Below are 21,529 nucleotides of genomic sequence, written 5' to 3'. Positions count from 1 at the left end.
GAGAAAACAATTGCTATTATGTTATGTTGCGAAGATGGTAGTTTTCAAGAAATAATCAATAGTCTTTTAAAACACGCGTGAATGTTTTCATTCTTTCAACCGTACAAAGCAATGTGCATTGAAAAACACATTACAAAATAATTTAATATAGATTCAATTATAAATGATTTATTCTAAACTTTATTAAATTTGTAATATAATAATGATTATTTTAAAATATGTTAACTGGATATCAATGTATTAGATTTAGTATTTTAATCATAATTGGCCCCGCACTAAGCAATTTTGGCTCCGTCCCTGATGGTAAGTCTTTTTGGGAAATTAACCATACCAATATTCTCCGTAGTTTTCGGAGGAATAATCAATAAAAAGTCGGGAGCTTCGGACAGTCCTCCGACCCGACCCTTCAATCTAGTATAGAGAGAGATAGATAGATATGCTACGGAGTATTATTTGTACATAGAAAGAAGAGTACGTACATTCGTGTATAGGTGTAGAGAGAGAGAGAGAGAGGGAATGGGCCCGTGGAAAGAGATGGATATGAAATGTTTTTAGAGAGAGAGAAAGTTTTGGATTGGCGGAGAGAGAAAGAGGAGATTGGAAACACTGGTGCTGGTGGTGTTTTTGGCCTCCTTGTCCCTGTGTGTATACCTTCGACCGCCTTTAGAATTGAAAAGCTTTTCGGAGAGAGAAACGACTAACGAAAAGAAAAAAAAGATTTTGTTTTCTCTCTTCTAGGGTTTTAATTTTCTTGGAGAATTCAGGGAGAAATTAATTATTATTATTGGCGTATATTTATGTATGTACTCTTTCCTGTGTTTGGAATCAGAGGATCTGAGCTAGGGTTTGGGAATTTTAAATTTGTGCGCTGTTGGAGCTTGAATTGGATTGGAAATGTTGTTCGGAAATGCGAATTGATAAGAATTGGAGCACCGATCTTATAAGGAAGTTTTGGATATTACGGGTTCAGGTTGAGAAAGATGGACGTTGATTCGACCATGACGTCGGAGTCCGATCAGGATCAGAAGAATAACGGGCCGAGTTCCGAGCAGTCAAGCGTCGAGCCATCGGCTGGAGAATCTCCGGAGCAGAGTTCTCCGGCTCTACAGCAGCAGCAGTCGCCACCTTCGACTCAGCCTCAGCAGCAGAACAGTATTGGTCCGGTTGTGGGGCCAAGGTGCGCTCCAACGTACTCGGTGGTGCACCCTATTCTGGAGAAGAAGGACGATGGCCCAGGACCAAGGTGTGGCCACACACTAACGGCTGTCCCGGCTGTCGGAGAGGAAGGCACTCCTGGATACATTGGTCCTCGGCTAATTCTATTTGGTGGTGCCACTGCACTTGAGGGAAATTCTGCAGCCACAGGGACTCCTTCATCTGCCGGAAGTGCTGGAATTCGTATGCCTCCTTATTGTTTTCCTTTTTTAATTTGAAATTGGGATCACTTTTTTTTTTTCCCCCTCTTGGCATATGGTAATGTAAAACTTGAATTGGATACTTCATATAAGTTTCTTATCAGAGTAGTGGTACCTGTATACATGTTTAAACACGCATTCTGCACCTGTCATGGAGTACACCATTTTATAAGTAAATAAAGGTAGCATTTCCACTTGGAATTCAACTAACTTCAGTAGCATTTATTGGACACCCTCAAATATCAATAAATCATCCTCTGGGGTGTAGAGTGAACATTGTAGGGGCTGGGAAAATACCATTTTGTTGTCTGAACATGGTAAATGATGAACTTTAGTTCATGTGGAATTCATCAGTCTCTAAATAAGAAATTTGTCCATCTTTAATGAGGCACATTTTTCTCCTTGTACTAACCCTGTAGTCCATGTAATGCATGCTTGATACATTAACAGGGTGATGAATTTATTTTATTTTCCTGTTTAGTTGATCTTGAAGGCTCTATCTGTTTACAGGGTTGGCTGGGGCTACGGCTGATATCCACTGTTACGATGTATTGACTAATAAATGGACTAGGTAACCCTTTTGATTGATAGTAGTACTTCTATGTCAAATCAATTCTGTGGCTTCCCATGTGATTGTTTTTTCTCATAGCTGAGAATGTTTTTTTTTTCCCCCACTAATTATCTCCTTAGAATTGCTCCAATCGGAGAGCCACCCACGCCAAGGGCAGCCCATGTAGCTACTGCTGTTGGTACAATGGTGGTTATTCAGGTTGGTATTTACTGTTAGCATAGAGGTGGCATGATATCTGAAATGTGTTTTGGATAGTGGTGATGGTCTTTCCTTATTATTACAGGGTGGAATTGGTCCTGCTGGTTTGTCCGCTGAGGATCTTCATGTCCTAGACCTTACACAACAACGGCCACGATGGCATAGGTTTGATTTTTTAATGTGCATGTTAATCTCATACAAATACCTGTGCCTATTACTCTCATAAACATGCACAAGTCTGTGTCAAGATTGACACACATGTGCAGACAAGTTGTGTTTTAACTCACTAAAATTGTGACATCATTTTTTAGAGTTGTTGTCCAAGGCCCTGGGCCAGGCCCTCGTTATGGACATGTCATGGCTTTGGTAGGGCAAAGATATCTAATGGCAATTGGTGGAAATGATGGTAGGTTTATTAAAATGTTTCTCTGTTGCCTTGAACTTACACATAACTTTGTGATCTGATAGTATGGTGCATGCAACTTTTCAGGGAAACGACCTTTAGCAGATGTTTGGGCCTTGGATACAGCAGCCAAGCCATATGAGTGGCGTAAATTGGAACCTGAGGGTGAAGGTCCACCTCCATGCATGTAATTCTCTTCATTTTCACCATTCAGATTTGTAATTCTAAGCATACTTCTCTTTGTACATTGTGTAATTTTCTTAGTCATTAATAACGTGCTTAATGGGATTTGTATGCATATTTTGTGTGCAATATGTGTTAAATAATGCAATTTCAGCTTTAGTAGCATATAAGGAAAGAAGGGCTTTTTTTTTTTTTTCTTTTTTTTTTTCTCTCAATCTTCACAATTAAAAATTGCATTTGAATTTAACAAAACCGAAATGAACATGAAAAAGAGAGATGAAATTCAGCCTTAGATCTGACTATGGATGACTGAGTATAATAGTTCCATGCCAGAAAAAAATCTCTTCTAATCCTTTTGGCCATATAAGGTGGTATCTCTTTCTAATTCTTTCCTTTTTAACATAGTTTCCTTTGACTATGGATGACTGAGTATAATAGTTCCGGCGCTGAAATTCTTGTTTTTAGCACCACCATACATAATATGCCACACCTTATGCCTCTGATTTTAAAAATAATTCACATGATTTCATAAAAATGTTCGTTTCCATAGTCAAACTGAGTTATGCAAGTTTTGATATCCACATCAATTTTAATATCTCCCTTCAAAATATTCTGCTGGTTGCCTGGTTGTGCAAAGCTTTAATGAAAACTGAGCAGGCTTTGTTTATTTCTTCCCTCATCTATCCATTGATCTCTGCCCAGGTATGCAACTGCAAGTGCACGCTCTGATGGTCTTCTACTACTTTGTGGAGGGAGGGATGCTAATAGTGTGGTAAGTATTTTTTTCTTACTTTCCTTCCCCATATGCATGCTAATAATTTCACGGGCAATGCTTTGTGTGTTTCTCTTCTATGTGATCATATTGATGGTTTGCAGCCACTAGCAAGTGCATATGGACTTGCTAAACATAGAGATGGTCGGTGGGAGTGGGCTATTGCTCCGGGTGTGTCACCATCTCCTAGATATCAACATGCTGCAGTAAGTTATTTGAGTGTTAAATCTGTACTATATGTGTGATTTTTTATTCCGTCTGGAAGTTTAAGTTATATGTTTGAATTGTAGGTCTTTGTTAATGCAAGGCTCCATGTATCTGGAGGAGCACTGGGCGGTGGACGTATGGTGGAAGACTCCTCCAGTGTGGCTGGTATTGTCTCTACTTACTTTCTACCACAGATTTCTTTAAGAAAGACTTCTTTTAAGTTTTAACCAGATTAATGTTACCTATTGAAAACATATGTATTTCCTTTTTCCAGTTTTGGATACTGCAGCTGGGGTGTGGTGTGATACAAAGTCTGTTGTTACAAGCCCAAGAACTGGTAAATTCAGCGCTGATGCAGCAGGTGGAGATGCAGCTGTTGAGTTGACAAGGCGTTGTAGGCATGCTGCTGCTGCTGTGGGTGATTTGATCTTTATTTATGGTGGTCTACGTGGTGGTAAGAATAATGGGTGCATAGTCAAACAGACTTATTTTAATATATACTCCGTATCTCATTTGTGGGGGGACCACTCTCTTAGACTGATAACTTCTATCTATGCAGAAGAACAGTGGATCTATTCATTAAGAATCTTAAATTAAAGAAATCAATTGAAATTGATTAAAAGTACCGACTTCAGTTTGTAATAGAGTCCGGAAAAGCCGTCTACCCTAGATTGATTGATATAGGTTTTGGGGCAGATGCTTCAGAATTGTCCCAAAAATAGGCTGTACTTAAAAAATGAAATAACAAGGGAGCACTTTTTAAATATCCTGAATGATTTGTTAAATTCATGAAACCATCAGTTTGACAGGTGTGTTAGTGGCAATATTTTAGGCTTCTCATATAGCCATATGAAGTTGGAACAAAATGTTCTGCATGGATATTTGTGGGAAGTTGTTAGTTTTGAGGAAGCTTTTATGATATTTGTAGATGAAAGAAATCAATTTTGTTCTGAAGTTCAGTTAGTTCTTGTTAGGCTTTGCACACATGTAATTTGGTAGTGATTTATGCCTGCAAATTTGAAATTTTGTCATTGATATGGTAAACATATTTCTTAAGATGGTTTTTTTTTTTTTTTTTTTTTTTTTTTTTTTTTTTTTTTTTTTTTTTTTTTTCCCTGTGTGAAGTGATGCAATTTTCTCAAGAGTTGTGAAATTACTTAATTGCATTCTGATGTTAACTAAGACAATAATCTGACCCAGTGAATATCTTTCAGGTGTATTGCTGGATGACTTGCTTGTTGCTGAAGATTTGGCTGCTGCTGAAACAACAAGTGCTGCTTCTCATGCAGCTGCTGCAGCTGCAAATGTACCACAAGGGAGAATGCAAGGGAGGTATGGATTTGTTGATGAAAGAATGAGACAAGCAGTTTCTGAAACAGTTAATGATGGGGCAGTTGTTCTTGGAAATCCTGTTGCTCCCCCAGTAAATGGTGATATGTATACTGATATAAGCACTGAAAATGCTATGCTTCAAGGAAATCGGTGAGCTAAGCTAAATGTGTGGTTTTCCTTGAGTTTATTCTGAATTTGTTTTTTGGTTCCTCTTAAACCTAAATTTGTATTTCTGCACAGGAGATTGAGCAAAGGTGTTGAGTATTTAGTTGAAGCCTCTGCCGCAGAAGCAGAGGCTATTAGTGCCACATTAGCTGCAGCAAAAGCTCGACAAGTTAATGGAGAAGTTGAACTGCCTGATAGGGATCGTGGAGCAGATGCAACTCCTAGTGGAAAACAGGCATCAAGTTTAGTCAAGCTTGAACCTTCCTTGGCAAGCAATTCTGCTCCACCTGGAGTTCGACTACATCACCGTGCTGTGTGTTTGCCAGTTTCCTGAAACTATTATTTAGTTTTGTTGGTTTCATGACTCAGTTCTGACATCATATTGACAGGTGTTATACCTTCAATGCAACAGGTAGTTATTGCTGCAGAGACCGGTGGAGCTCTAGGAGGTATGGTTAGACAGCTCTCTATTGATCAATTCGAAAATGAAGGCAGACGAGTCAGTTATGGTACTCCAGAAAATGCAACAGCAGCAAGAAAACTTTTAGATAGACAAATGTCTATCAACAGTATTCCCAAAAAGGTATGACAATTGCCTTCATGCGTGCAGGATGGTAAATGAATGTGGTTTAGGTTGTAGATTCTTCAGGTGTGGCTGATGAGGTTGAGCTTGAGCTGGGTTAATTGAAAAGTTTTCCTTTTTATCTTGTAGGTGGTTGGCTTATTAGATGCTATTATGTAGTTGTTGCTTGTGACGTACATGATTTATCTAAGAATGCCTAGTTCGGATGAAAATAACTAGTTTCTATTAGGATTTTGAATATTTTTGATATACCAAAAAGTTACAATTTTGGATATATACAATTGTGTTTGCGGCTTTTTATTGTGTTTTCTTATTTCATTTCCACAGTTTGTTTCAATTCAACATTTCTTTGCTTATTTTGTATTTCTTCTCATGAATTATCCTTGCTGTTAAATGTACTAGCTCTGTCAATTTTATTTGTCCTACTTTCCTTATTATATCATCCCAAAACAATGGCCACTTTCAATTTAAACACCACTAACTTTTTTCTTTTTCCATTTTACCCTTAGCACCTTTTAACTTTTTAAATTGTTTTGACTAGGTGGTTATATTTTGAAGGGTAAATTTGGAAATAATATCACATCTTATTTGTTTCTTTAAAAACTGTGTCAAGCATAACTGCCCTTTACAAAATGGGACGGATGGAGTATTTAGTTTAATGTTTACCTTTGAAAGATTGTTTTGAGATGTTTCTTTGCTTAATTGGTAATTTCATAAATGGATTATCTTTTGCTCCTGTATGCAGTGGTCATGTTCCCTCTTTATAAATGATGCTTTAAATGTTAAACAGTTGCTTATTTACTTGCTTACATTGTCTCAGGTCATTGCCCATCTTCTAAAACCTCGTGGATGGAAGCCACCTGTGCGACGGCAATTTTTCTTGGACTGCAACGAGATAGCTGATCTTTGTGACACTGCAGAAAGAATATTTTCAAGTGAACCTACTGTTCTTCAACTCAAGGCTCCTATTAAGATATTTGGTGACTTGCATGGGCAATTTGGGGATCTCATGCGTCTCTTTGATGAGTATGGATCCCCTTCAACTGCTGGAGATATATCGTATGTGCCCTTTTTTTTTTTTCTATTTTTCTATTTTTATGTACTATAATGCTGAGAAGGTTCTTGAACTGCTCAGTTTGATGATTTCACAATTCTTTATTATTGTTGTTAATTAGTCTTTTATAGCATCAGTGAGCTTTAGTTTTCAATTTCATGTATTGCAATTGTATGAATTTAGTATATTAGTTTGCAAAGTTTCAGATTCATTATACTGTGTTTCTGTTTTATACTGGTTTAATACAACTGTGTAGTAGCCTCTTAATCTCTCTCTATGCAAGGAGGTTAACCAAGGGAAAATTTCTGGAGCTAATTTTTATAAAATTACCATCAGATATATCGATTATCTCTTCCTAGGAGATTATGTTGATCGTGGCCAGCATAGTTTGGAGACCATAACTCTTCTAATGGCTTTGAAGGTACCTGTCCTTGTGTGCAATTCCTATGTTTCACCCCCATCACTAATTGATTCTAATTCAAAAACTTCATTTCTTTTTTAGGTGGAGTATCCGCACAATGTTCACTTAATTCGTGGGAACCATGAAGCTGCAGATATTAATGCACTTTTTGGCTTTCGAATTGAGTGCATTGAACGAATGGTATGCTATCATTTTGAGTTTAGACTTGTATTTTCTGCTGTCCAAGACACTGATTGTGATTAGGACTATGAAACAGGGTGAGAGAGATGGAATCTGGGCTTGGCATCGTATTAACAGACTGTTTAACTGGCTTCCGTTGGCGGCATTGATTGAGAATAAAATTATCTGTATGCATGGCGGTATTGGAAGATCAATCAATCATCTTGAACAAATTGAGAATATTCAGCGCCCTATTACCATGGAAGCAGGTTCAATTGTGCTCATGGACCTGTTGTGGTTAGTGTGTTTGTCTTTGTCCAATTATCATTCTATTTTTTTTTTCCTATAAAACCCATATGTAAATACATGCATTCAGGTCTCTTATCCAAAAGAAAATGATATCTACATATGTAAATCTATGCTTTCAGGTCTGACCCAACAGAAAATGATAGTGTTGAAGGTTTGCGTCCTAATGCTAGAGGTCCTGGATTGGTTACTTTTGGGGTGAGTGTTCCTTTTATTCATCCTCAGTACCTTCAGACATGATTGGGTTAAATAGAAAACTGAAAATGCCTGTGATGGAGTTATTGAATCTGCTCGCTTCTTCTTCCTTTTAATTTTTTTAAAAAAGATATTAATTTGATGATTGTCATGTGAGAGAAGATCAAAGGAAAATGGAGAGGAGGGAATGTGTTGATGGTTGAATGCATTATACAAAAATGATGAATAGTGAATCAGTGATGAGAAAATGAGCGCGGAGTGGGTTGGAGCGGATTTGGGCTGAATTCATATCCAATCCGCTAAAGGCGGATTTTAAAAATTCCATCCGCATCCACATCCGCTAGGGGTGTGGATCTAGTTCAATATGATCCGTTTATAGTGGATTGGAGTGAATTCACATCCAATCCGCTAAAGGTGGATTTTAAAAATTCCATCCGCATCCACATCCACTAGGGGTGCAGATCCAATCCAATTTGATCCGTTAATAGTGGATTTGACGGATGGGTTGGCGAATTTTAAGTTTATAAAAAATAAATTATAATACAAGATTTCTAGCATTAAAAAATCAAAATCACAAACTTTCAAGCATCCCATTTGAAAAAAAAAAAAAAACAAATATCCAATTTTAAAATATAAATAATTAATTTAAAATAAAAAAAATATATATAAATTGCAAATCTCCTTCATTTCCAAATCTTCATTCATCTTCAACGCAGTGCTTAATTTGTGATTGTGACTCCATGAAGAATAACAATTTGACTTGAAGAATGAAGGTGGAACGTCGGAAGTTACAGTTGAGAAAGAGAAACCTAAAACCCCATGCTAAGCATAGAAAAGTTAAAATTTATAATTGAATTATAATTATACTTTTATATTTGAAATACACCTGCAATAGGGATACTCAATAGTGGACTACTAGGCTTAGGTACATATATATATACACGGAGTATATGGCAGATTAGTGGAGCGGATTGGATATACTGGATTTTGAGAAGTCACATCCACATCCAATCCACTAGTAGCAGATTTCCATTAAATGGATTTGCATCTAGGGGTGAGCCTGGAACATATTGGGGTGGATTTGAAAAATTCCATCCGCATCCACATCCGCTAGGGGTGCTATTCCGATCCAATCCGATCAGCTAATATAGCGGATTTGACGGATTGGATGCGGATAGGAGGGCATTTTTTAAGCTTAAACAATAAAATAAATTACAATACAAGATTTCAAGCATTCAAAATTTAAAATTAAATATCGAATTTTAAAATACAAATAATTTATTTAAAATACAAAAAAGTCTATATTACTAATCTTCATTCATCTTTGACGTAGTGTTGAACTTGTGATTGTAATGCCGTGAAGAAAGACAAATCTAACCTGAAGAATGAAGAGGCGGAAAGTCGAAAATGACAATTGAGAAAGAGAGACGTAAAACCTTATGCTAAGTGTAGAAAAGTTAAAAAATTAAAATTGAATTATAATTTTAGATTTGGGCTACACCTGTCATAGGATACTCAACAATGGACTACCCGCTGGGCTTTAGGTATATATATAGGGAGCGGTTCAAGTGCGGAGATACTCCCAGGTAAAAAATGGGGTGAGATATGAACCGTTGATCTAATCTAGATCAACGGCTCAAATTAACGAAAATTTGAAAAGAAAAAAAAACGTGCGTCCTTAGTTAAAGAAGAAACAAAGCACCTTAAGAAGGAAAACAAAGCACCTTAAGAAGGAAAACAAAGCACCTAAAGCTTTAGGCTGACGCACCTTGAGTTTCAGTAACTGGCACACCTTAAGCACACAAACCACGCACCTTAAGAAGGAAAACCATGCACCTAAAGCTTTAGACCGACGCACCTTAAGCACAGAACACAAATCATGCACCTTAAGCACACAAACCACGCATCTTAAGAAGGAAAACCACGCACCTTAAATCTGACCTTGATGCAAAATGACCAAATTGCCACCGCGTTATCTGTGTTCAATATGGGCTGTTGATTTTGATTAGATCAATAGCTAAGATTAAACCCCATCTCTGCACCTGAAGCCTAAGTGGAGCAGATTTGATATAGTGGATTTTGAAAAGTCACATCCACATCCAATCCACTAGTGGTAGACTTTCATTAAATGGATCCGTATCCCATCCACTTTGAGTGGATGGGTGCGCCTTAGGCAGATTGGAGCATATCCTTGCTCACCCCTAGCAAGCACTCCATGGAATTTTACAAATGTGGTGCATAAATTTCTAGGAAGAAGAGTCAATTAGCTATTGAACTACATATAGAAATGCAATTAGGCCACAAAATTGAAAAAAAGTACCATTAACCCCCGAACAAACTAAAATTATTCAATTGCACCTAAATGACCTGTTTTGCCAGTTACTCTATGTGACATTTTAAAAATAAATAATCTATATATATATATATATATATATATATATATATATATATATATATATATATATATATATATATATATATTGGTCTTGGCTCTTATGAGAACCACTCACTGGGTGAGAAGTGTTGACAAATCTAGGTTGTCCATCTAGTAGATGTAATAGTTGAAAAATGAAGAAAAAACATGTAGCGAGTTTCATAAATATTAAAAACTTTAAAGTGTGTGTGTGTGTATTCCTCCCTCTCATTTTACCTATCTTACTTTCCTTTTTTGTCCGTCCCAAAATATTGTCCACTTTCCAAGAATAAACATCATTATATTTTTATTTCACCACTTCACCCTTTCAATTACCACAATTGCTCCATACTCATTAATACCTAATAGTTGTCATCCACTCAAACCAAATTTGCTACTAATATCCTCAAGAACCGTGTCTAGTTGGAAGAACAAATATGGTGTACATTTTTCTTCCCTCTGGCTCTTCATTTCCAAATCTAAGAAACAACTATGGGCAACATGGGGCCTCAACAACCATTCCTACTCTTCCTTTCACATCTCTTAAATCTGTTTGCCACCATCCCAATCTCCAATCAATTTCGTGACACGTCATAATTTTATATCTCTCTGAAATACCCATCCATCTATTCTGCAACTAGTGGCTTCCAATGTAACGCCGCCGCCGCCTACATATGCTCCCATGATTGTGGCGGTAACCCTCGTTGCTGTCGACATTTGCAGCTCAACAGCAGCAATCCTCTCCATCCTTCAGATTTGTAAACATCATTAGTCTCTGTTTTTCTATCTCTTCTTATAACCAAGGAAAATGTAGAGATGATTTTTAGAAGTATTAAGTTCTTTATTTTTGTATAATTACTGAGTGTATAAAGAATAGAAGACAAAGAAGTTATGGAGTATTTGTTGAAGAAATGCCTACAGATGAGATGAAGAAAGATGAAGAAACGTAGCAAAATTGTCAGAAAGTACAAGGGCATAAATGGAAAGTGAGTTAACTTTTTTTAACTATCTTAAAATGCATTCTAAAAGCAAGTGAGACAGATATTTCGGGACATAGGGAGTGTGTGTGTGTGTGTATATATATATATATATATATATATATATAGAGAGAGAGAGGATTTGGATCAAATAAAAACACTGCCGTAGGAGAGAACTAGGAACGATTAGCCATCAATTTGGGAAGATCTAATGGCTTTAAAGTAAGGGGGAAGGAAAAAAATGCGGTGGCATTTTTGCAAATAACTTGAACTTTAAAGTGCAATTAATAACACTATAGAGTGCAACTAACAACACCATAGAGGGAACCCGTCATATATTTAAGTGCATTGAACAAATACAATCTGTAACTTTGCTTAGTTGCACTCTATTGTGTTGATAGTTGCATTGTAAATTGAGTTATTTACAAAAATGCCACTATGTTTTTTTTTCTCTCTCTAATTGCTAAAGATTCATTAACTCTACACTTGCAATTTGTTTTAGTAATTTGTTTAGCAACTGTCCATGTCAGCAACATCAGCACTGTCAACTTGAGAGTAGAAATTGTGCTCGTCTCCCAGATCTTTGAGATGGACTTGGAGACGGAGCATGTTGCCCAGATTGGAGAAAAAAGCTCGTCTCCCAAATTTGGTTGGAGATGAAGCTCGTCTCCCAGATCTGGGAGATGGAGCTTGGGCAAACCACTGTATTTTTTTTCTTTAAATTTCATTTTCGTTTGATTTTCATATTAGTTGGTTAGAAAGAATTTTTTTTTGGATTCTATTTCAAATTAAAAATATTGTTTTAAACACCACTTTTGTTAATAGAAAATAGAGAAGAGTTGACATGGACCATTAATTTGTTAAAAACTAATATAAAATTGTTAAAAAAAAAATCCACATAAGCAGGTGACCTTCTATTTAATCGAGAGAACAGGTCATCTAGGTATAATTGCACAAGTTTAGCTTGTTCGGGGGATAATTGCACTTTTTTAATTCCAGTGATTTCTGTGTGTAGTTTGATGGCTACTTTGACCTTTTTCCTAAATTTCTATATTTTCTCTCTTCAAAGTGTGTTGTAGAGCACTTGGGCACCAATATCTACCTTACAGTAAGTTGGTCAATTGTGGATTATGTTGTCTGTCAGTTTGTCTTTTCTGTATTTTAGACCTGTTCATGGATAAAGTTCAGGCAATTGACTTTTTGACAAATTTTGACCAAGAATATCACTATTTGCACATTTGTAGCCTCATTATGAGACAGGCTTGCTGCTGGTGTTTGACAGGCACCAAAGTATACTTTGTGGATCTGGTTTGTTTGTTTGTTAAATAATGGAACATATCTGCTGCATTTGGTGTCTTTTTCTCTAGCAGTCATGTTATAACTCATTTTAACTATTATTTTTTCATTTGCAGCCTGATCGTGTGATGGAATTTTGCAACAACAATGATCTTCAATTGATAGTTAGAGCGCATGAATGCGTGATGGATGGCTTTGAACGATTTGCACAGGGGCATTTAATTACTCTATTCTCGGCCACCAATTATTGTGGTATGTCCTCTCCCCACACTTAGGTTGTTGGTGGGCTCAATGCTGTTTTGACTTGGTCTTTACCTGGCGCAGAACTCTTATTTTTTATGAGTAAAATCATCTTACTGCAGGTACTGCTAATAATGCCGGTGCAATCTTGGTATTGGGTAGAGATCTTGTTGTTGTTCCAAAACTAATTCATCCACTGCCTCCCGCCATTTCATCTCCAGAAACATCACCTGAGCGGCATATTGAAGACACATGGATGCAGGTGTCATTATGGGCCTAAAATTTAATTGATCTTTAAGTTGCATCTCTTCTCAATGTATAGCTTATCTTGTTTTTTTGTCATTTTGCTATGGGAATAGGAGCTTAATGCTAACCGGCCACCTACACCAACTAGAGGTCGTCCTCAAGTCACTAATGATCGAGGTTCTCTTGCTTGGATTTAGATTATTTAGTCCCAGATTGTTTTGCTATACTTCTTCCAGGCCGATGCTGATGCTAACACTGGGGATTTCTAGCGATCTGTACTTAGCATGATGTCATTGGGAGAATGCCTTGGGGATGTGCACCTTCTATGAGATTCTAAAGGCTTTGAGGCACTTGATGTCATTCGTGGATTAGACAGGCCTTCCGAGTTCCAACCAGAAATATTCTGGTCACAACGATTAGCCAGATTGTGTATTCATCATGATGGAAGCAATTGAGGGTTCTCGGGGACGGTTTCCCCTTGTACATTTGTCACAGGCAGATTAGAAGTGTTAAAAGTGTGGTCATTCTCTAATTTGGTGCTTAGTGCCAGTTTTTGAGTTTTGTTTTTTTTTTTGTTATTTTTTTCTCTTTTGGTTTTGGTTTTGGCCCTCTAGTCTCAAAATTTTCATATTCCCAGTTTAGGTGTATTATTTTTGTTTCTGCTGAAAGGAGAATTTAAGGTCCTTACATACAATGTAGAGCGAGTCTCGGTGGGCATCATTTGTATCATAGAGGGGGTTCCTTAGTGTAATTTGTTTTTTACCTTTTGTACAAACATCAGTGTGAAGATAACAATAGCTTTCTTTCTTTTTTAAGATAATGCGAGAAAGGATGAATGATGAGTTTATTTGTGTTTGTTGCCCGCGATTAATTTCATTTGCTATAAATTCAAGTACAACACGTGGAAAATTGGCAATCACCGAGGGTGAGATTATGATTATGATTGTGATTGGTTAATACTTTTTTAAGTGTAATTAAAGGCCAAAAGCAAGCAGTGTACATATTCGTATACTGACACAAATATATCAAAGTCATCAACTCTAGCTAGAGCTTTCTCAAACTCGGATGAAAGAGTTTTCTCAGTTATAATCATCATAGTACATCCAATTAATTGGTACATGAACCTTTAACCTCGCTTCACTGGTCGTTGAACGTAGGATTTGTTGGGATCTTCAGTTTTGAGCTTTGGAGGCCGGATCTCCCCTTTCTTCACCTGCCAAATACAAAAACAAACAACTCAAATATAGACATTTTCATCATCTTGCTTAGTAAAACATGGGTGCAACAAACCTACACACATCCCATATAACTCAAATGATACAACACCGCTATCTATCAAATTCATCTTACCTTCTTCCCACCTTTCATAAAATCTCTCCAACTGGACACCTGGTGACAAAGAAACAGTCAGAGGACAACCCATCTTTCACTGGACTATTATTTTAAAATAATAATAATAATAATAATAATAATAATAATAATAATATATACTGCTGTCAAGAGTTCATCAGAGCCAATATGCAAATAAAATAAACCTAGTAAGAGTCTTTTCAAATTGTATGATCTTTATACCTAACCTAAGATGTAAATGCAATATCAACCACAACCTTTGGGAATGGAAATATGGATGCAGCACAAATGTGCTCAGAATATAAAAAGCCACAGGCAGTGAACTGAAAACCATAACATCGAATCTACATGGCATCTAATTCCTGAGATGATTTACTGTGTCTCACTAATGTTCTTCAAAGGTCTCCTCCAGTCTTGAAATACTTGGGATACATACTATATTATGTTGTCTTACCTAAGATGAACCTTTGGGTTTAAAAAAAAAAAAATCAGAAATCAGATTATGGAAAACAATAATTACAAGAGAAATAAAGGTGAAGGTGCTATTTCGTGAGGACAAAGTGTCCTCTGGAAACTAGAAAGACAGTGAAGAAAGGAAACAAATAGTGTCCTCTGGAAACTGGAAAGACAGTGAAGAAAGGAAACAAATTTTAGCTTAGATGAGCCTTTCAACCCCTTTGCAAAGCTGAAGATCCAAACCTTCAAAGCCTTAGCAGATTTAAGCTCATTGACAAGCACCTAGAGAGTTGCCCTGTTCGATAGAAAGAAAGACCACAAACTTCTTGTCCTCGAAAGATTCTAAAATTAAACTTAAACGAAGACACCTAAGTGATTTAAAACATTTACAAGACACACTTCCTTCAAAACTTTCCCAAATCCTTGAATTAAGATTCTATAATTCATATTACCCTACTAATTCCTAGTTTTTGTGCAGAAATATGGGATAAATTTGAAAAGTTTCTTGGAAAGGTATCCACCCCTTGGGCTTCCAACAGCAAGTGAAGAGTCATGAAACTTGTTTTCTATTTTCTATTTGATATGTCAGTATCTCCATGTTAAATCAGAACATAAAAGAAATTTCCTTTAAAGGCTAATAATATTAGGTGGAAAGACAATAATCCATTATTCCCTTAATAAATTTGTCAATAACTAAAACAATAAAATTAATAAATAATATATGGCAGACTAACCCTCTTCTCCCTTGTCCCTTCCCACTGTTCCTCATGCTCACGCTTCCTTTTCCACATCTCTTTCTGTTCTTCCTCATCCTTCTTCAAACGACCTTCCTCCTCAGAAATCTACAAAGTAGTCACAAGAAAGAATATTCAGGTGAAAGTATAAAGATCAAATATGAACAGCTAGATAGCAGATTAGTAATATACCCTCATCTGCATTTTCCTTCTCCGCCATTCTTGTTCGGTTAATATTTCTCGAACCTTCAACTTTAGCTGTTGCTGGAATTCTTCTGATTGTTCATATTCTTGTTCAAACTTTCCCTAGCATGTTTGACAAGTAATTGAACTTATATTCAGAGCTGAATATCCATATAAGCATTCCAAATTACATCATGGTCTTAAACCCAATTTCTTTACAGGGGTCTTTCATAGGATAATTATAAGTAGCAGATAGAAGAGCAATCTGTAAGCATTAAGAGAGCATATGATGATTAAATAATACATACAAGCATGCAAAGCATCTCAAGTTGTGGTACCACATGCTCATTATAGGAAAAGGAAAATATAAATGGAATACAATATATACAAATTGCCTTGGAGTTGTGTTTCAATGATGTTCTTAGTAATTTAAGTTCCCAATAGCTCCATCCTCACTTTGTGTTTGCCAGAGGAGCAAGAACACAAGTAGCTACAATAAGAGCTATATAATCCTATTACCTACAGTTTATTAGAGAATTAATACAATGCTACTGGAATTTGTAATAACATGACCTTTTCCACAGAATATGAATTCTAGTGATTCACTCAGGAGAGTAGCTACATCAACCATCCTGAAGCTCTGCCAGATACCAAGCTTAACTTAAACCATTTTCAAGCTCTAATTTGAGCCACAAACAGCCTGAATAACCCACTAATTTACTCATACAAGACTAGAATGGTATAGCCAAAAAATTTCCAAGAAACTAGAATGATTATGTTTTTTATATTTATTTAAAAAAAAAAAAAAATTCTCTAAACTCCTAAAAAGCTTGCCAGCCATGGAGAGAATTTGAGCAGTAACAAGTAAAACAGAGGAAAGTCACCAAGGGCACCCAACCGCTTCATAGACCACTGTTCCAACTCAGTTAATACTTCATAACAAATAAAAAAGAAGGATATACCAAATAGCCAACAGCAGGCAGGGGGGTGATTAAATATAACTGTTACCTCAGAAACTAATGACTTCAACTTAGAAGCTGTATCTTTCTTAACCTGCTTCTTCCACTTTGATTTTAGTTCCTCTGCACTCATACGAAAGGCAGTATTTTCAGTAAGAAGATTTGGCACAAAATAGAAGTAGGAAGATTTATAAGAAAACCAAGTAGGACACCCAACACCCCTCTCCTCTCCTCATCACAGAAAATACAATAAGTAGAAAATACATCAGTTTCTTTGACACCCATCTTAAATGAGGCAAAAAAGAAGGCTAAAAGAAATAAAGATGAAAGAAAAATAAGTATTGCAATCAACATGTAAGGAACATGGGGTGCAACAAACCTTTTGCAGCATTAACCTGGTTCAGAACATAATCCCTCTCTTGTGGATCAAGTAATAATTGTTGGGCTTTTGCTAAAGCTGCAAAGTACACAACAAAAGAACAATTGAGGACTTGTGCTAGTCCACTTAAGCACCATAGTAGTGAGCCAAATATTAAACAAAAGATCACCTGTGCTTTTTACTAATTCCTCAGGCTCCTTTTATTTATTTTGACGAGTTCTAATTTCTCAGACTATATCACATTAAAAATGGTACTCAGAATATAGCAAGTTTGCATGCTATATGATACTAGAAGTGTTATACTCCGTAATGAAATACTTATAATCCATAGGACCATAACCTTCCACAAACATCAAATGATGACACCCGGAAAGTCAACCATTTCTCCACTTCCATTTTGGTTCATTAGCACAGATTTAATAAATATGCCTCAATAATATTATGTACTACAAGTCAAGGAATTTAATCCTTTAGATGTAAGTTACCCCTGTTATAACTCAAGAGGTTGCAAAAGAAAAAACTGTGGACAAGGCTTTCACATTTCATGCAATAACTAACATGACAGTAGCTGAAGATACATGATCCAAATTGAATATTTTTATGGAGGTAAGGAAGTCTATGAATGACATACAAGGAAACACAAGTTCCAAAATGTCAATATGCTCATTACCCATCAAAAAAATAGAATGAAATCACATGATCACAAGGTGAGTAAATTGAAGAGCTCCTTGCACTAAAAAAAGACTCACAATTACAATTTTATGAAATGAGTGGGAAAAAACACATTTCTTACCACCAAAAGCTTCCTTTGCTTGTGGATGCTTGCATTTATCCGGGTGAACAAGCAAAGATAACTACACATATAAGTTACATAAGTACATTAGGTCAATTATAAATGAATTAGACAAATATTACTTTGAGTTCCTCAAGGTACAAACCTTGCGGTATTGTCTTTTTACTTCTTCTAGGGATGAATCAAATGATAGGTTAAGATATTCAAATGGATTTAATTTAAAGCATGAAAGTATCCTGCAAAATGATAGTAACATAGATAGTCAATGATTCAATGCAGAATTGTATTTTAAAATCAACAGACAAAAAAGAGATATATATGCATGAATGGTCAAAGGAGTTGGTATTCTGTATAAATGGATAAGCAAAACCCTGCCCTTATTCTAATTGAAATAGGTAAATGGAAAAGAAAGATGAAATTCATGTAGATCATTCTACTGAAAGAAACAAGCAGGCAGCAAATAACCATGACTATGAGAACATAACTTTTGAAGAGAACTCATTAACTTCAAAGTATTATGTATTAATGGTAATTGTTTTTGGGTACAGCACCCTTAATATTTTAATATGCCTGATCTAAAATTGGGCGACTGACAATTAACAGAGCCAAGATTTTGAAAGTCCCAAGTAGTTTTCCATTTCTAGAGTAGAGAGAATGTGTTCTTTAACTTTGGCACAATTATCAAGGTACAAACAATGACTTGGTATCAGGGTTATCAAGGCGTCGCCTAGGCGTCTGGGCGGTCACGGCCTTGCGCCTAGTCCGCTCGCCTCGCCTAAGTGCAAAATACAACCCAAAACCCCACAAGACATACATGGGCAGAACCTACACACTAAGGCGAGTTGACCGGTGTAATTTTTAGCCGGAGAAGACGCCGGAATCTGCCTCACACGCCGGCGCGTGGCGTCGGAGCAGCGGCGCATGGAGGCTCCGATGGCGGCACGGTTCGAGCTCCGGCGTCGTCCTCCTGTTCCGAGCAAAGCCCACTACCTCACCCTGACATGTTATCAATAAATACTAGACTTCTCACTACTCTAGGAAAAACTATTCATCTTCTCAAAGATGACTTGAAGTAAATAGGGTTCAAAAAGGCTTCCCAAGACAAGATATTTCCAATATACAATAAATACTAAACTTCTCATTATTCTAGGAAAAACTATTCATCTACTAAAGGCAACTTGAAGTAAATAGGTTGCCCAAGACAAGATATTTTCAATATATATGTATATATTTTATTTATTTAATACTCATCGCCTAGGCGGTCGCCTAGTTGACTAGGCAAGTTGGTTGTATCTCGCCTAGAAAGTCCGCCTTGATAACTTTGCTTAGTATAGTTAATGACATAGAATTTTATACCAGAGATATATCTAATTTGTTAAAATTTAGAAGAAAAAAAAAAAAAAAGTACATTGACTATAAAATTAGGATAAGCATTAATTATTACTATTATTTGTTGGATTTTCCAGTATATCTTATATATAAGGTTCTGAGTCAAGTATGAGACAAAACGGCTAACGTTATACCGTTCAAGAGGTAACACAACAAGAAGACATCAACTATGGCTGGAGTATTGTGATCTCTAATACTACTTCCGCTACAAGGTCAGGTTTCTCGTAGACTTTATATTCAATTGAATGTTAGACTATGTTTATATCTAACATCATTATTATTATTATTATTATTATTATTATTATTATTATTTAGGAAAATGAACAATGATTTTGAATTACTCAATATGAAAATATACATTTAGCATTATTTAAATTATGGGAGAATATGGTTTTTTTTTTTTTTTTGAACATTGGTTATGTTTATTTGATTGCCAGCCAGCAGCAGGGTAAGATACCTCTCTAACCCTATTATGGCTGTAGTTAAAACTTCATTCATCAGACAAAAGCATCCATAAATTTGTAGAAACTACTTAAACAAGAGTAGTGAAATTACAGAATAACGCAATTTTCACTAACCTAATATCAATTTATCAACCTTTTCCTCTTCAATTTCATAAATTAATTACTCCGTAAAACACTGTTTTCTTTTTCAGCATCTAGAAGAAATCTGTTTCAGGCTCTAAACATGTGTGTTTATCAATTCATTTCATTGGCGTACAATTGTAACACACTCCAATACATATCCGAACATGAGCTTACCAAACAGAGGTAGAAGCAATAATTTGCAGAGACGCGAGCAAGAAATTAATACGATATGTACGTGAAAAGAAGAAAGGAACCTATTGACTTCGTTGTCGCGCTCAACCTCACTGACTTCGGCGAAGAATTGCTTGAGAAGCGCATCTTCGTCGGTGGAGGTGGTTGGCCGTGGAGTTGCGGTGGTGGCAGCGCCGTTGTCTCCCATCCCGTCGGGATTTTGGGTTCAGCTCTCTAGCCCCTGTACGTCAGCTGTCTGGCAAACCACCCCGAAAACGAAAAGTATTTTGTATAGGCCCAATTTCTGGGCCTTCAGGAAGGTATAAGTAACAGGCAAGGCCCAATTAACTGGACCAAAATCTGTCCAATAGAAGGCCTTCATATTATTTAGAGAGTTGTTATACATGGACCATGTCCACCTTGCAAGGTGGACCCTGACGACGTATAAATTGTGTATTTTCAATATTGGAATTATGCAATTGTAAAATATAAATTGTGTTTCTAATTCAAAACACATAATAACTGTAGAAGAGAATGTATGAATACAATACATGGTCATCAAATCCTGATCTGTTAATATTGTGTAACTGCAGTATTTGAAAGGAACTTGTGAATACAAAACAAGGTAATCAATTACATATATGTTAACATTGTGTGTTCGTAGTACACAAATTTTAAATTTTTAAAAGCAAAATTATAAACATTTAGTATGTAAATTGTGAACATTTAGATCCAAGTCCACATTGCAAGGTGAATCCAAGTTCACAGAATAATTTGCGTTATTTAAAAGGTGATTTAGTTATGTAAATGTATTATAGATTTTTTATTATATTATTAATAATTCATTATATTTCCATACATGTTATTTTTAGTATATTGTAAGCTTATTTTTAGTTAGTATTTTTAGTGCACTACTTGAAAGTATGTAGTATACTAAAAATGAATATATATATATATATATATATATATATATATATATATATTAGTGATTCACCATGTAATGTAAATCATAGTTCACGGAATCACGGTATAATTTTTCTTAGTTATGTTGTCAAGGAAAATGATTTGGATAATTCTAAATAAATGTAACTTAAAATAAATTATAAACTCTAAAATAAATTACGCCAAACAGAGCCTCAAGTAACTTATAAAGGGCTTGGCAATTTTTCTTTTCTCATTTTGTTGACTCGATGTGACCAAAATTTATGTAATTATCTTTCATTTTCAAAAACTTAAAACTCAATATATAGAGACAATTAATAAGCAATTGCTAATTGACCATGTTTAAAAAAAAAAATTCGGATTAGTTTCACACAACTTCAGCAAAATATAAAATGAAAGAGGAGCTCGGGCCTTAATGTAGTTGGTTCATAGTTTGACTTAAAGGTCATG

The 21,529-nt window shown here is 35.9% G+C and overlaps 2 protein-coding genes across 2 annotated transcripts; one reads left to right on the top strand and one right to left on the bottom strand.

The window, feature by feature from the left end:
- Window positions 1-506: 506 nt before the first annotated feature.
- LOC109192964 (serine/threonine-protein phosphatase BSL3-like) lies at window positions 507-13,951 on the top strand. Its single transcript, XM_019343692.1, has 21 exons — window positions 507-1,398; window positions 1,926-1,986; window positions 2,106-2,184; window positions 2,270-2,349; window positions 2,496-2,590; window positions 2,675-2,774; window positions 3,473-3,542; window positions 3,647-3,748; window positions 3,833-3,914; window positions 4,024-4,203; window positions 4,964-5,231; window positions 5,322-5,559; window positions 5,659-5,829; window positions 6,650-6,888; window positions 7,220-7,304; window positions 7,386-7,484; window positions 7,561-7,760; window positions 7,892-7,967; window positions 12,767-12,902; window positions 13,013-13,152; window positions 13,250-13,951. Exons 1-21 carry the CDS (start codon window positions 981-983, stop codon window positions 13,331-13,333), a joined length of 3,003 nt encoding a protein of 1,000 aa, XP_019199237.1. The 5' UTR covers window positions 507-980; the 3' UTR covers window positions 13,334-13,951.
- A 164-nt stretch (window positions 13,952-14,115) lies between these two features.
- Window positions 14,116-20,408, bottom strand: LOC109192966 (dnaJ homolog subfamily C member 8). The gene is made up of 9 exons (XM_019343694.1): window positions 20,221-20,408; window positions 18,136-18,226; window positions 17,991-18,051; window positions 17,198-17,275; window positions 16,868-16,941; window positions 15,869-15,982; window positions 15,677-15,784; window positions 14,487-14,525; window positions 14,116-14,349 (listed from the first exon to the last, which is right to left on the bottom strand). Exons 1-9 carry the CDS (start codon window positions 20,343-20,345, stop codon window positions 14,263-14,265), a joined length of 777 nt encoding a protein of 258 aa, XP_019199239.1. The 5' UTR covers window positions 20,346-20,408; the 3' UTR covers window positions 14,116-14,262.
- Window positions 20,409-21,529: the final 1,121 nt, after the last annotated feature.

Source organism: Ipomoea nil, unplaced genomic scaffold, assembly GCF_001879475.1.
Source record: "Ipomoea nil cultivar Tokyo-kokei standard unplaced genomic scaffold, Asagao_1.1 scaffold1834, whole genome shotgun sequence".
Taxonomy (NCBI): Eukaryota; Viridiplantae; Streptophyta; class Magnoliopsida; order Solanales; family Convolvulaceae; genus Ipomoea; species Ipomoea nil.
Note: the sequence above shows the minus strand (reverse complement) of the source record. Positions and strands in the feature narration are given on the sequence as shown.